Source organism: Molossus molossus, unplaced genomic scaffold (assembly GCF_014108415.1).
Source record: "Molossus molossus isolate mMolMol1 unplaced genomic scaffold, mMolMol1.p scaffold_m16_p_1, whole genome shotgun sequence".
Classification (NCBI taxonomy): domain Eukaryota; kingdom Metazoa; phylum Chordata; class Mammalia; order Chiroptera; family Molossidae; genus Molossus; species Molossus molossus.
In genome coordinates this window covers 202,550,963-202,564,401 of record NW_023425344.1, presented here as the reverse complement: position 1 = coordinate 202,564,401, position 13,439 = coordinate 202,550,963, and the positions used below count along the sequence as shown (strand labels likewise).

At 39.4% G+C, this 13,439-nt stretch overlaps 1 protein-coding gene across 2 annotated transcripts in view; it reads right to left on the bottom strand.

The window, feature by feature from the left end:
- The window catches only part of HACD3 (3-hydroxyacyl-CoA dehydratase 3), a 39,222-nt gene that overhangs the window by 8,169 nt on the left and 17,614 nt on the right, over window positions 1-13,439 (bottom strand). For both annotated transcript variants that reach the window (XM_036281205.1, XM_036281200.1), the window contains exons 4-8: window positions 12,891-13,055; window positions 9,405-9,456; window positions 7,441-7,551; window positions 2,594-2,721; window positions 1,020-1,132 (exon numbers count right to left, since the gene is read on the bottom strand). In XM_036281205.1, coding sequence (XP_036137098.1) covers window positions 1,020-1,132; window positions 2,594-2,721; window positions 7,441-7,551; window positions 9,405-9,456; window positions 12,891-13,055 — 569 coding nt within the window. The remainder of the gene's footprint in view (window positions 1-1,019; window positions 1,133-2,593; window positions 2,722-7,440; window positions 7,552-9,404; window positions 9,457-12,890; window positions 13,056-13,439) is intronic.

Genomic DNA, 13,439 nt, shown 5'->3' with positions numbered 1-13,439 from the left:
GAGAGGGCAAGAAATGTGAAAACCTATCTGAAAAAATAATGACAGAAAACTTCCCTAACTTGGTGAAGGAAACAGACATACAAGTCCAGGAAGCACAGAGAGTCCCAAACAAGATGAATCCAAAGAGGTCCACACCAAGATACATCAGCATCAAAATGCAAATGGTTAAAGACAAAGAGAGAATCTTAAAAGCAGCAAGAGAAAAGCAGTTAGTTACCTACAACAGAGCTCCCATAAGCGTGTCAGCCGCTTTCTCAAAAGAAATTTTGCAGGCCAGGAGGGAGTGGCAAGAAATATTTAAAGTGATGAAAAGGACCTAAAACCAAGATTACTCTACCTGCAAAGCTATCATTTAGAATTGATGGGCATATCAAAAGTTTCCCAGACAAGAAAAAGCTAAAGGAGTTCATCACCACCAAAACAGTAGTATATGAAATGTTGAGGGGTCTTCTTGAAGAAGAAGATTAAAAATATGAACAACAAAATGGCAATTAATACATATCTATCCACAATTGAATCTACAAACAAAATGAGCAAGCAGAACAGAAACAGATTCATAGATACAGAGAACTTTTTGTTGGTTGCCAGATAGGAGAGGAGTTGGGTGGAAATGATGAAGGGATTAGGAAGTACAAATTGGTTGTTAGACTGCTGAACCTCAAAGGGAAGGGGGAAGGTGGGGCGGGAAGAGAGAAACCAAAGAACTTATATGCAGATATGCATAACCAGTGGAAGCAGACCATAGTGTGGGGAAAGCAGGAGAAGGGTGGCATTGGGGAGGAGGGAGTCAAGGGGGAAAAAATAGAGGGACATCTGTAATATATTCAACAATAAAGATAAGTTTTACAATAATAAAGTAAATAAAAAACTCTGCATCCACTTTTGCAGAGCACATAGATGCAGCTACAACTCTCCTTAATCCCAAACCAAATGAGACTCTGAATAAGACAGCAAGTCTCTCGAGAAGAGATCTAATCCAAAGAAGAAGCATTCAAACAGCATCCTAGCATCTTACCCACCTGAAAATTTCAATTGTGCTCCAAATATAAAACACAAAGAAAACCACAGCTTTGTTTTGCATTTCTTCCATGGTGCCAAAGATGATAAACAAAATGAAATTTCTTCCAAAAAGCTATTAAAAGGACCCAAAAGAGAGAAAAAAGTTTTAAAATGTATTTTTAAAAACCATATACATGTGTTATCTGAAACCTAACCCCAGTAAATTCAAGGTAAAAAAAAAGATTGAGCTCAACTGGTTTAAGCTTTGCTCCTGTTTTAGAACAAGTTAAATGCCCAAACCAGTATTTCTGGTAAATGGGTGTGTGTGTGCATGCATGCATGCATGCGTGTGTGTGTGTGTGTGTGTGTGTGTAAATGTATCATTATAACTAGTGTTTTTTTAAAATACACTCAAACACTTTAAAGGATACTGCTAAATGGACATCTGTGTCTGCATAACCCAAGTTAAGAAATAGAACATTACCCGTATGGCACCTCCTCTCCACCTTGTAAGTAATACTATCCTGTGTTAACCATTCCATTGTTTTTCTTTATAGATTTACTGCTTCACTTTGCCTGTTTTTTAATGTGCTGAGATCATGCTACATGTGTTCTTCTGTGACTTACTTCTTTCTCAACATTATGTTCCCAGGAGTCATCCACACTGAATCACGTGGCATTGCCCAGCTCCCGGAGACTTCATTCATACTGTATTCTCTGTGATACTTGCTGAAGACATGTAATGTGATACTGAAGCTTGCCCTAGAAATTCTACCCTAATGCTTATTTGTACTAGTCACTGATATACAAAAAATATTATTCCATATTAGTGGTCACTCACTAGCCCCTTTTTATTTTTTAAACTAAACAAAGCAGCCTCTGTCCAAGGGCAGAAAAACAAATAACAAGGCTATTGTATTAACACCCTTTACCATGCAAATGATGCTATTCCATGCCAGAGCTGGTATACCACGAAAGGGTAGAATTATAAAAACTGCTTCAGAAAAGACTAACCAATAATCACCTGACTCCCCGTGTCTGAGTAGGTGGTAGTTAATGGTATGTAACTGCATAGCTAGGAAACAGAAAGGAGGATCAAAGGCTTTGATGCCCCATTCCTGGTAACACTCTTCCAAATATTAGGGAAACACATAGATGTAGTGGGGGGAGGGATCACCACACAAGTCAGAAGAGCCATCTTCATATAGGAAAGAACGTCCAACGTAAAAAGAGTTCCTTGGTGTTATACTGCCTTCACCCACCCAAGGTGGGAGGAGACCAAGCATATCTCTATCTAAGAAGATTGAGCCTAGGATTTTCTGCTCCTGCCTGAGAATCAAGTTTCCCTAGTTTTACAGCTCTTTGTATAACTGTGATTTCATGAAGATGTTATAATAAAATCAACCTGAAATGGCAAAAGTTTACTTTGGAAAATATACCTGAGGCTTAAATTTTATTTCCTTGTTCAGATAAAACAATGGTTTTCCTGTGCCAATAGGTATTTTTACTAATTGAGACTTCTCAGCAAATTGTAACATAACTACTAAACACTGAATTCTTTCATTCCCCACCCTTGAGATCAACTTTTCAATACCTGGAGAACAGAAGGTATCACTGGTGACTTAGTGACTCCAATTGCTGCATTGATAGTTTCCACAACTGCCAGCATCTGGCAAAAATACATCATGTCAGCCATGGTGTGAAATGTGTCATAAAAGGACTCTACGGGACAAAAATACATTAAGAATAAATGAAATGGCAAATTACAACAGAATCATTTCTCAAACTATGTAACTCCTTGCATGAAAGGAATTTTGAGAAAGACAATAAAATATCCAGTCAGATTCAAGTTTACTAACCAGCTACACTGGAAGAAAGTAGTCCTTCAGATTCGTGAACAGTCAGCTCTACTGGTTACTAGAAAGTTAACACACAAGCTCTGCATGCACTTCTCATTTAATTTAGTTATTTTTTTAATCCTCACCTGAGGATATTTTTCCATTTATCCTCAGATAGAGCGGGAGGGAGGGAGGGAGGGAGGAAGAGAAAGAGAGAGAAACATCAACTGGCTGCCACCCGCATGACCCCAATCGGCTTCAGGGACGAACCGCAACCAACGCACGTGCCCTTGGCCAGAATCGAACCCAGGACTCTCTGGTCCTCGGGACGACTTTCTAACTGCTGAACCGGTACAAGAGATGCACTTCTCATTTTTTTTAATCCTCACCTGAGGACATTTTTCCATTTATCTCCAGACAGACTAGGAGGGAGGGGGAGAGAGAGAGAAAAATCGATGTGAGAGAGACACATCGACCGGTTGTCTCCCGTGCAACCCCAACCAGGGCCAGTGATGAACCACAACTGAGGTACATGCCCTTGACCAGAATCAAACCCTCAACTCACTGGTCCGCAGGCCAACACCCTAACTGCTAAGCCAAACCGGCCAGGGCTAAAATACTTATAATATTGTTTTAAAACAAGATGCAAAATTGTATACACCATGTGATTATATTTTCAACTGTAGGAGAAAAAAAAGACTAAAAGGCAATGTATGGACAATGGCTTAGTAACCTCCTCTTCCTTCTCCCACACCTTAACCCCTGTTTTCCCTAGTTTTATAAACTTTCTTAGATCAGCACATTTAATTTTATGATTTGAAAAAAAATTTTTGTAAGTAGGAAAAGGCATTCATATATTAATGGAATATGGATTTAAATAGTGGTTGTATAAAATAATAACTCTTTCTGGGTATTATACATCCAAATCCTTAAAAACAATTAGTCCTTGTCTGGCTGGTGTGGCTCAGTGGATAGAGCTTTGTCCCATGGACTAAACAGCGATTCTTAACCTTTCACAGGAATCGCCGAAGACCATCAGAAAACACATATTTCCGATGGTCTTAGGAACCGAGACACCGCTCCTCTATCCATCTCCAGGCGGGTCCACCCACATGCAGATATGTCCACATACAACATGAGGAACTCTATTAAAGGGTCTGGGCATTAGGAAGATTGAGAACCACTGGCACTAATCGGACCAAGAGGTCGCCGGTTCGATTCCCGGTCAGGGCACATACCTGGGTTGTGGGCTTAATCTCTAGCAGGGGGCGTGTAGGACACAGCTGATTGATGTTTCTCACATGGATGTTTCTCTTTCTCTCTCTCCCTTCCTCTCTCTCTAAAAAAATCAATATATTTTTTTAAAATGTTGTCCTTTAATCTCACAATTCCACTTCAGGAATTGTGGGAAAAATGCCAAGAACCAAGAAGCCAAGAATCTGTTGCTCTCACAGTTTGGGGTTATGACAGAATTTTTGTTTTAAGTCTTTATTTTCTGATTTCGTCTGTAATTAACACTTTTATAATTAGAAAAAAATTAAAAATGTATTTAATAAAAAAGTATTACTTTGCCCTGATCAGTTTGGCTCAGCAGTTAGAGCTTCAGCCTTCGGTCCAAAGAGACCAGGGTTCAGTTCCCACTAAGGGCACGTACCTCGGTTGCAGTTTGTCCCCAGCCCTGGCTGAAGTCGTGCAGGAGGCAGCCACTTGATGTGTCCCTTTCACATCAATGTTTCTCTCTCTCTCTTCCTCTCTCTCCCTCCCACTCTATCTGAACAAAAAATGAAAAATGTCCTCAGGTGAGAATAAAAATATTAATATATATATAAATATATATATTACTTAATAAAAAGCTAGGCAAGCTCAAATAAGAGTTTCTACATAAGCCCAAGAGTCTGCTGCTGTTTCCTTAGCATATGGAGTTTAGCAAATACATGCTTACATGAAAAATCAAGCACATGTGTGGAATCTGCCTTTAAACAAAATCCTTTATTCGAAAAGAGAAAATTGCAAAGGGCAAACTAGTACCCTGGGTGTCAGGCCCCAACTCCTCTCTGAGAACTGATAAGGGAAGAATTAAACCAGCAGCTCCATTCCAGTAGTTGGTTAGGAAGGGGCTCAGAGCCAAAATAGAAATTACAAATCCAGGCAGCTTATTTTAAACACCTGACCCAGATGCTTAGTAGCCTTTGGACTGCATTACCTAATAGCCAGCAGGCTTGCATGGCAACACTCAGAATCAATCCAATTGTGTTGGTAAGCTGTGATTTGCAGGATTCCAAGGTGTTAAGAAGGCTGGAAAAATGTGCACTTCTTTCAAATGATTCTAGAGCTAACTACAATTCACCTTCTACAAACTTCAGATGGAAAAATTTAGGAGTAAAGAATAAAACAGTCAAAAGGATTTTTTCTCTCTCTTTAAATAGAGTTTATATATTCCCATTATACTTAGATTTTTCCTCATATTTATTTTACAAAATAAAGAATTTTTAAGAAATTATCTACATTCAAACCATTTGAAGATGGTGCATTTCCACCCAATCTTTGTGTGTGGGGGGGTACATTTTCACTTTTTCATGTGTGTGTGATCAAATAAATTTAATCACAAATTTATTTGGAAGAATAAATGGAAGAATAAATTTATATGTTACTTTTTCAGCCTGTCATCAGTATTTTTCCATGTTATTACACACTCTTTAAATACTTTATATTTGTGCCTGGCCGGTGTGGCTCAGTGGTTGAGCGTCAACCCATGTACCAAGAGGTCTCCGGTTCGATTCCCACGTTGTGGGCCCAAACCCCAGTGGGGAGCATGCAGGAGGTAGCCAATCAATGTTCTCTCTCATTGATGTTTCTATCTCTCTCTCCCTTTCCCTTCCTCTCTCTCTAAAATCAATAAAGAAAAACAAACGTAGCACCATAAATATTTTATATTTGTTTCACAACATTTCACTGAGGGAATATCCTAAACCAATCCCTCACTGGACATGTAGGTAGCTTCTAACTTGTCACTAATATAAAAAATGACAATATGTCTATCTTTTTGAAAAAGCTTCTCTTGCAGTTTCAATTCTGCCTTTAGAACATAGTTCCAGAAGTGAAAGTACCAGGTTCAAGGATATAAACAGTTAAGCTTCTTGATTCACTTTGCCAAATGATTTCCCAAGAGTTGTAATTATGGACCTTCACAGTAGCCATTGGTGTGTCTATTTTAGCATATGTCATCTTGATTCAAGTATATTTTTTAACTTTGCAAAATTGATAATAAAAAATGTCTTATTTTTTATTTTCTTCATCATTACTGAATTAAACATTTTTTGGTGTAATAGTTTTAGTTCCTCTTATGACTTTCCTGTACATACTTTTATTTATCTAGTAGAGTTTTCACATATTTAAATCAATTTGTGCAAGGTCTTTATATGTAAATAAATCAACACTTAGTGGTATTTGTTGCAATTTTCCACCAACCCTCCATCTCCACACTGCTAACCTCAATATATGTTTAATCTTTAATGCTGTTTTGGCTGGAGTGTTTTTAGATATAGAGAAATTTAGATATTTTATTGTAGTCAAATATATGGACCTTTTCCTTTATGATTCTTCCAACATTTTAAGCTTAGAAAGGCCTAACCTTCCACATGAGATTTTTATAAATATTTACTTATATCTTCTATTATGGTTTACCTTTTTTATATATAATTCTTAAATCCTTTGGGAAAATTTCTTTTTGTGTACAGTGCAAGGAAGAAGGATCAAACGAAGTCCTTGCTCCCTCATGTGCCCAAACCTAACCAATTTTCCTTGGAAACATTTATCCAATAAAAAAGTACTGGATAATATTTCCCTTTCTGTTGATTTATGATTCCTTTATCATATATAATTCATGTATGTGTATAATGTAAGAGCTATTCCTAGGCCACCTAATCTGCTCTGCTAATTAGTCTATTCTTACATGAAGACTGTACTATTTTAATTATCATTCTTTCATATCAGGTGGAGAAAGTCCTCTCCCATTGCCTTTCTTCCCCCAAATTTTAGGATCTATTTATATGTTCACAAAACAATTTCAGAATACTTTAGATCACATGCTCAAATATTTTCCATTGTCATATATTTTGGCCAGAGTTCTGTTAAACATGTAAATTAATTTATCAAGAACTAATATCTTTGTGATAGTCTTTTCATTCATTTTTAGAACAGTCCAGTTGACAATCTATTTAGGCTCCAAAAGGATGAAGTCCCTTTTGGACTTGCATAATTTTGGCACTGGAAATATCACATCAATTTCTTTAGTTATAAACTATCATGTAGCGAATAGACAAAGGGATGCTAGTCCAAGATATGGCCCTGGCGAGCTGTGCAGACATAGGCCATTTCTTTGGCTGTCTAAATCTGTTTCCTCACCTGTTAAAGAGACAGAATATCAGCCTGCCTGTTTCAGAGGCCATGGAAAATAACAGATGTGAAAGTACAATGAAAAGCATGAAGTACTATACAAATATGGAGGGCTATTACTAATACCAAAGGCAGAGAGTATTACCTTTGGTGAGCAGCGAGCCAATCTACTAAAAAAAGAAAACTAGCGTTAAAATTTGATACTTGCCTTTTCCCAAGATAAAGAACCGCACAGTCATGTTGACAAACATCCAGGAGAATCCCAAGAATTGCACAAGGTTATACATGAAAAGGTATCCTTTCTTTAAGCTTATAAGAGCTGAAAAACAAAGCAAGGCAGTAAACTGTTACTAGCAGCAGTCACAGTCACAGCAGGAGAGGGGTGTGTAGGGCATATAGTCATCATTTCATCCCTCTTTCCTATGGGTGCCCTAAGCTCCCAAACAAATACCTGGCCCACGTCTGCACCAGCCTGGCTCCTGACTCCACAGAGGAACAGATAAGGAAAAAGCATGAGGAACACTGCACTCCAAGGTGTGTTTTCAGCACTCTTTCACCTCAGAGCCTTGAAGGGTAAGTATATAGACATAAGAAGTCCAGAAAGAGAATATATCTTAGGAGGCATTAGAGTAGGGGGAAAAGCTATACTCAGCTCCTCTTCTTGTTATCTTAATATAATCTACAGTTAATTCTTTTCTGGAATTTTTTTAAGGTCATGCTGGTCAAACTAGCTCAAAGAGAGAGAATGAATAATAAAAAAACTTCTAATATTTGATCATATATTGATTCAACCAAGCATTAATTGAACACCTACAATGTCCAAGCTACAGAGGGGCACTATTGGGATTCAAAGAACTTAAAATCTAGCCCGGCCAGCATGGCTCAGTGGTTGAGCATCAATCCATGCACCAAGAGGTAGCTGGATTTTGTGGGTTTTTTTTGGTACGTGCCCCTAGCGGGAACCGAACCCAAGACTCTTTGGTCCACAGGCCAACGCTCCAACCGCTGAGCCAAACCAGCCAGGGCGACATAGCTAGTTTGATTCCCAGTCAGGACACATGCCCACGCTGGCCAAATCCCCAGTGGGGGACATGCAGGACACAGCCAATCCATGTTCTCTCACATAGATGTTTCTCTCTATCTCACACTCTCCTTTCCTCTCCCTCTAAAATCAATAAAGAGCCCTGGCCAGTTTGGCTCAGCAGTTGGTGCATCGGCCCACGGACCAAAGAGTCACAGGTTCAATTCCGGCCAAGGGCACGTATCACAGTTGCAGTTCATTCCCGACCCTGATCGGGGTCATGCGGGAGGCAACCAGTGGATGTGTCTCTCTCACATCGCTGTCTTTGTTTCTCCCTCTCTCTCTCTCTCCCCCTCCCTCCCACTCTGTCTGAAGATAAATGGAAAGTTATCCTTGGGTGAGGATTTTAAAAAATAAATAAAAATAATAATAAAAAAATAAAATCAATAAAGAAAAAAAAGCTAGACTTTGGCAACATTTAACTAATTAAAATTTTTTCTTCAAAACTACAAAAGTTGCCTGGCTGGTATGGCTCAGTGGTTGAATGTCGACCCATGCACCAAGAGGTCACTGGTTTGATTCCCAGTCAGGGCACATGCCCAGGTTATGGGCCAGATCCCAAGTGGGGGGCATGCAGGAGGCGGCCAATCGATGTTCCCTCTCATCAATGTTTCTATCTCTCTCTCCCAAATCAATAAAGAAAAAATTTAAAAAAAAAAAAAAAACTAGAGGAACACACTCCTTAAAAAAAACAACTACAAAAGTTTATTGTACTTCCCCATCATAAAAAAACTTCTTTTATTAAGAAACTATGAATTTAGATAAAACCGTTAAAGTTTTATCTAACATCCTACTGGTATTTCCACATGTCCATGTAGTACGTGCTGCCACTTAACATTAGGCCAGTCCAAGAGACAAAGGTTCTTCCATACTACTATACCAGGCTGTGTATTCAGATGATGTTAGGCTCCAAACAGATGGGAAATATTGAATGTAAGGTTTCTAATGTGGGTATGCACAGTATAAGCACTGGACATTAAGGATTGCTCATCTACCCACCAATATTAGCTCTCCTATCACATCACTCTCATCCATACCCGATCTCTATCACAAGTTAACTGGTAACCACCATAGCAACAGGAGCAACTTACTTTCAGGGGAGCCTTGGCTTTCAATTCTGAGTTTATTTAGGCGTTCTTCTTCCTAGAATTTAGAGAGAAGTTTTCCAAGAACTCAAGTTAGAACTCCCAGATGCTTGCAAAAGTCCACCTGTTGGAAAAGAGACCTGACTCCCTGAAAGCCACCTCCTCCAATTGTGTTCATGCTTCACTGGGGACAATGTCTCAGCTCATATGCTAACAAGCCTGACTCTTCTTTACTGAGTAGCATTAGCATCATAGAAGACCCATCCAATGCTCACAGAACTAAGCCAATGAGCTCTTCTAATGTATAAAGTGGGTAGTCTTGAAATTGTAGAGCTGGGAGACATGCAGATTTGTCATGGTCATAGAAAGAAAACAGAAACCGATGGACATAGACAACAAAGCTGGGGACAGGGTGCAGGGTTGGGGAGGAGGATGTCAATGAGGGAAAAAGGAGAAACGTCTGTAACAAAAATAAATTAATTTGAAAGAAACAAGAAATTTAAGGCAGAAAATAAATATTTATAGATATATGTATATGCAGTATGCCCACATATAGTTCGTTGTTCAGTCAGATGAGAGGACCTAGAAGCGATGATACCACAGCAGCACTGGGCATACCTGAGCTCCGATCTTGGTTTCTACTACCATTCTCCAATAAAAAGAACAGCCCAGCCAGTGTGGCTCAGTGGACTGAGCATCATCCCATGAACTGAAATGTCCCACTTCGATTCCCAGTCAGGGCACAAGCCTGGGTTGTGCAGGAGGCAGCTAATTGATGTTTCTCTTTCACATTAATGTTTCTCTCTACCTTCCTCTCTCTCTAAAAAAAAAAAAAAAAAAAAAAAAATCAAAAAAATAAAATAAAAAAGAACAGAGGTCTTTCAAGAATGGCTAACTCTAGGGCTGGAACAGGGAACATACAAGATGAGCCTGGTGCCCTGGCTGGTGTGCTCAGTGGTTAGAGCATCAGCCCTGGAACTAAAGGGTTATGGGTTCGATTCCATACAGGAATGTCAGGGCACATACATGGGTTGCAGGTTTGATCCCCAGCCCCGGTCGGGGTGCGTGCAGCAAGAGACAACCAATCAATGTGTCTCTTTCACATCAATGTCTCTCTCTCTCTCCTCCTTCACCCCTTTCCACTCTCTCTAAAAATCAATGGAAAAAATATCCTTGGGTGAGGATTAACAAAACAAAACAAAAAATAAGCCTGGAGCAGCTTACAGTGCCAGAAATTAAGGAAGCACAAAACAAACAAACAAACAAACAAAAAAAACCCACAATGATGGAACTTTCAGCTTGGTTAAAGGGACACAAGCCAACTAAGAGTTCTACTGACCAAAGCTGAAACAATTTGAGCAAGAAAATAAATAACAGAATTTCAGACATCACAAGCAGCAGAATTTTCACTGACACAATAACTAAGCAAGAGATACAAAGGAAAAAATTAATACATGGGACTACATCAAACTAAAAAGCTTCTGCATAGCAAAAGAACCATCAAAATGGGAAGGAAACCCACTATATGGGACAGCATAACTACCAACAATACAGGGGTTAATTTCCAAAATATATAGAGTACTCATACAACTCAACAAAAGGAAGACAAAGAACCCAATTAAAAAATGTGCAGAGGACCTAAATGGACACTTCTCCAAAGAGGACTTACAAATGGCCAACAGACATATGAAAAAATGCTCAATGTCACTAATCATCAAAGAAATGCAAATTTAAATGACTATGGGGTATTACCTCACCTCACACCTACCAGAATGGCTGCCATCAACAAATTATCAAGCAACAAGTGCTGTCCAGCGCTGTGGCTCAGTGGTTGAGCGTCTACCCATGCACCAAGAGGTCGCAGGTTCGAATCCCAGTCAGGGCACATGCCCAGGTTGCGGGCCAAATTCCCAGTCGGAGTACATGCTGGAGGCGGCCAATCGATGTTCTCTCTCATCAATGTTTCTATCTCTCTCTCCCTCTCTGTTCACCTCTCTCTCTAAAAAATCAATAAAGAAAAAAAAATTAAAAAAAGAAACAACAACAACAAGTACTGGCGAGGACTTAGGGAAAGGGACTCTAGTACACTGGCTGGTGGGAATGCAGACTGGTGCAGCCACTATGGAAAACAATATGGTGTTTCCTCAAAACATTAAAAATTGATCTGCCATTTGACCCAGTGATCCCACCTCTAGGAATATATCCTAAGAAGCCTGAAACACCAATCAGAAGGAACATATATGTACCCCTATGTTCATAGCAACACCATTTACAATTGCTAAGATCTGGAAACAACTCAAGTGTCCATCAATAGATGAGTGGATAAAAAAGCTGTGGTACGTATACACAATGAAACATAATGTAAGAAAGAGAGATCTCTTATCCTTTGAGACGACATGGAGGGACCTAGAGAGTATTATGCTAAGTGAAATAAGCCTATCGGAGAAAGACAAATACCACATGATCTCACTTATTTGTCGAATATAATGAACAAAACAAGCTGATGAACAAAACAGACCCAGAGACAAAGAAGTAGGGTTCAGACTGACAAACCTCAGAGGAGAGGGAAGAAGGAAGAGATAAGCCAAAGAACTTAAATGCATATATACATAACTAATAGACATTAAAAACAATGCTGTGGGGGGGGGGACAGGATCAGGAGGAGGGTGTCAATGGGGGGAAAAGGAGAAACATCTGTAACAAAAATAAATTAATTAATTTTTAAAAGATATGAAACATGTATGTATGAACGAACATGGACAACAAAGGTGGGGTGGGAGGGGGAGGGGAGAATCAGTGGGGGGAAAGAAGAAACATCTGTAACAAAAGTAAATTAATTGATTAAAAAAATAAAAGAAAATTTACAAAAGAAAAAAAAAGATATGCAATAAAATAGTAAAAAAAATAACATAGTACAGAATTATAACTAAAACTATACAATAAATATTCATGAGTCATTAGTGATATTTTTTTAATGACTGAATAAATGGGAGAGAATAAACTCCAATGCAGAATAATTTCAAATAAAATATGTAGATACTCCACCCTGAAAAGGGAAGCATAACTCCTCACTCCTTAAGCGTAGGCTATGCATAGTAACTTCCTTCCAAAGAGTACAGTAAGGAAATGGGGGAAAGAAACATTACAGTGAAGAGACCTGACAATCATTACCCCAGCCACATGAGCAAGATCCATATGAACAGTGATAAGTCATGTTGATAGTATGTACCCATGATATGACAAGAATGAAACCTCTGTGGCCTCCTCCCCCAAAACCAATCACCCTAGTCTAATCATGAAAAAAATCTAACAAACCACAATGATAAACAGTCCACAAAATATATGACCAGCACTTCTATAAAAACATGTCTCCAAGTCGTTAAATGAATTTCTAACTTTATTTATTTTATTAGACCCTTATAAGTATCTGAAGTGGCCCAAATAACTTGGGCTCCTCATGATGTCTGTCTAGGCCCTAGGGTCCTTACTGACCTTGGCTCTGAGCTCCATTTCCGCATCAGACTCGTCCAGCCAGCGATCAAAGTCAGGGGCCAAAAACAGTGGGCGCTTCTCCTGCTTGGTAAGTCTTTCCCACCACTGGTTCACCTTCTTCTGTACAGTAATGTTTACCTGCCTCTGGGTCAGTTTGTAAACTGGCTAAGAGAGAAAATGAAAATGTGAGAATGCTTTCTCCTTCCTACCTCCCCCCTCTCCATCCCCTGAAACTGCCCCAAGCCAGAGTGACTATACAGAGAAACTGCAGGGTAGGCTTATTTCTCCTCCTTCTCTGTTCCTATATGCACGGATCCGAACAGAACATCTAGACCAAGGGCCAGTATAGGGAAGATCTGGTAAGAACAGCACTGTTTTTCTGATTCTCCCAATGCATGACACATGTACCTAGAAGTCACCAGTTTGATCCCCGGTCAGGGCACATGCCCAGGTTGTGGGCCCGATCCCCAGTGGGAGTGTGCAGGAGGTGGCCAATTGATGTTCTCGCTCATCGATGTTTCTCTCTCTCTCCTTATCCCTTCCCCTCTC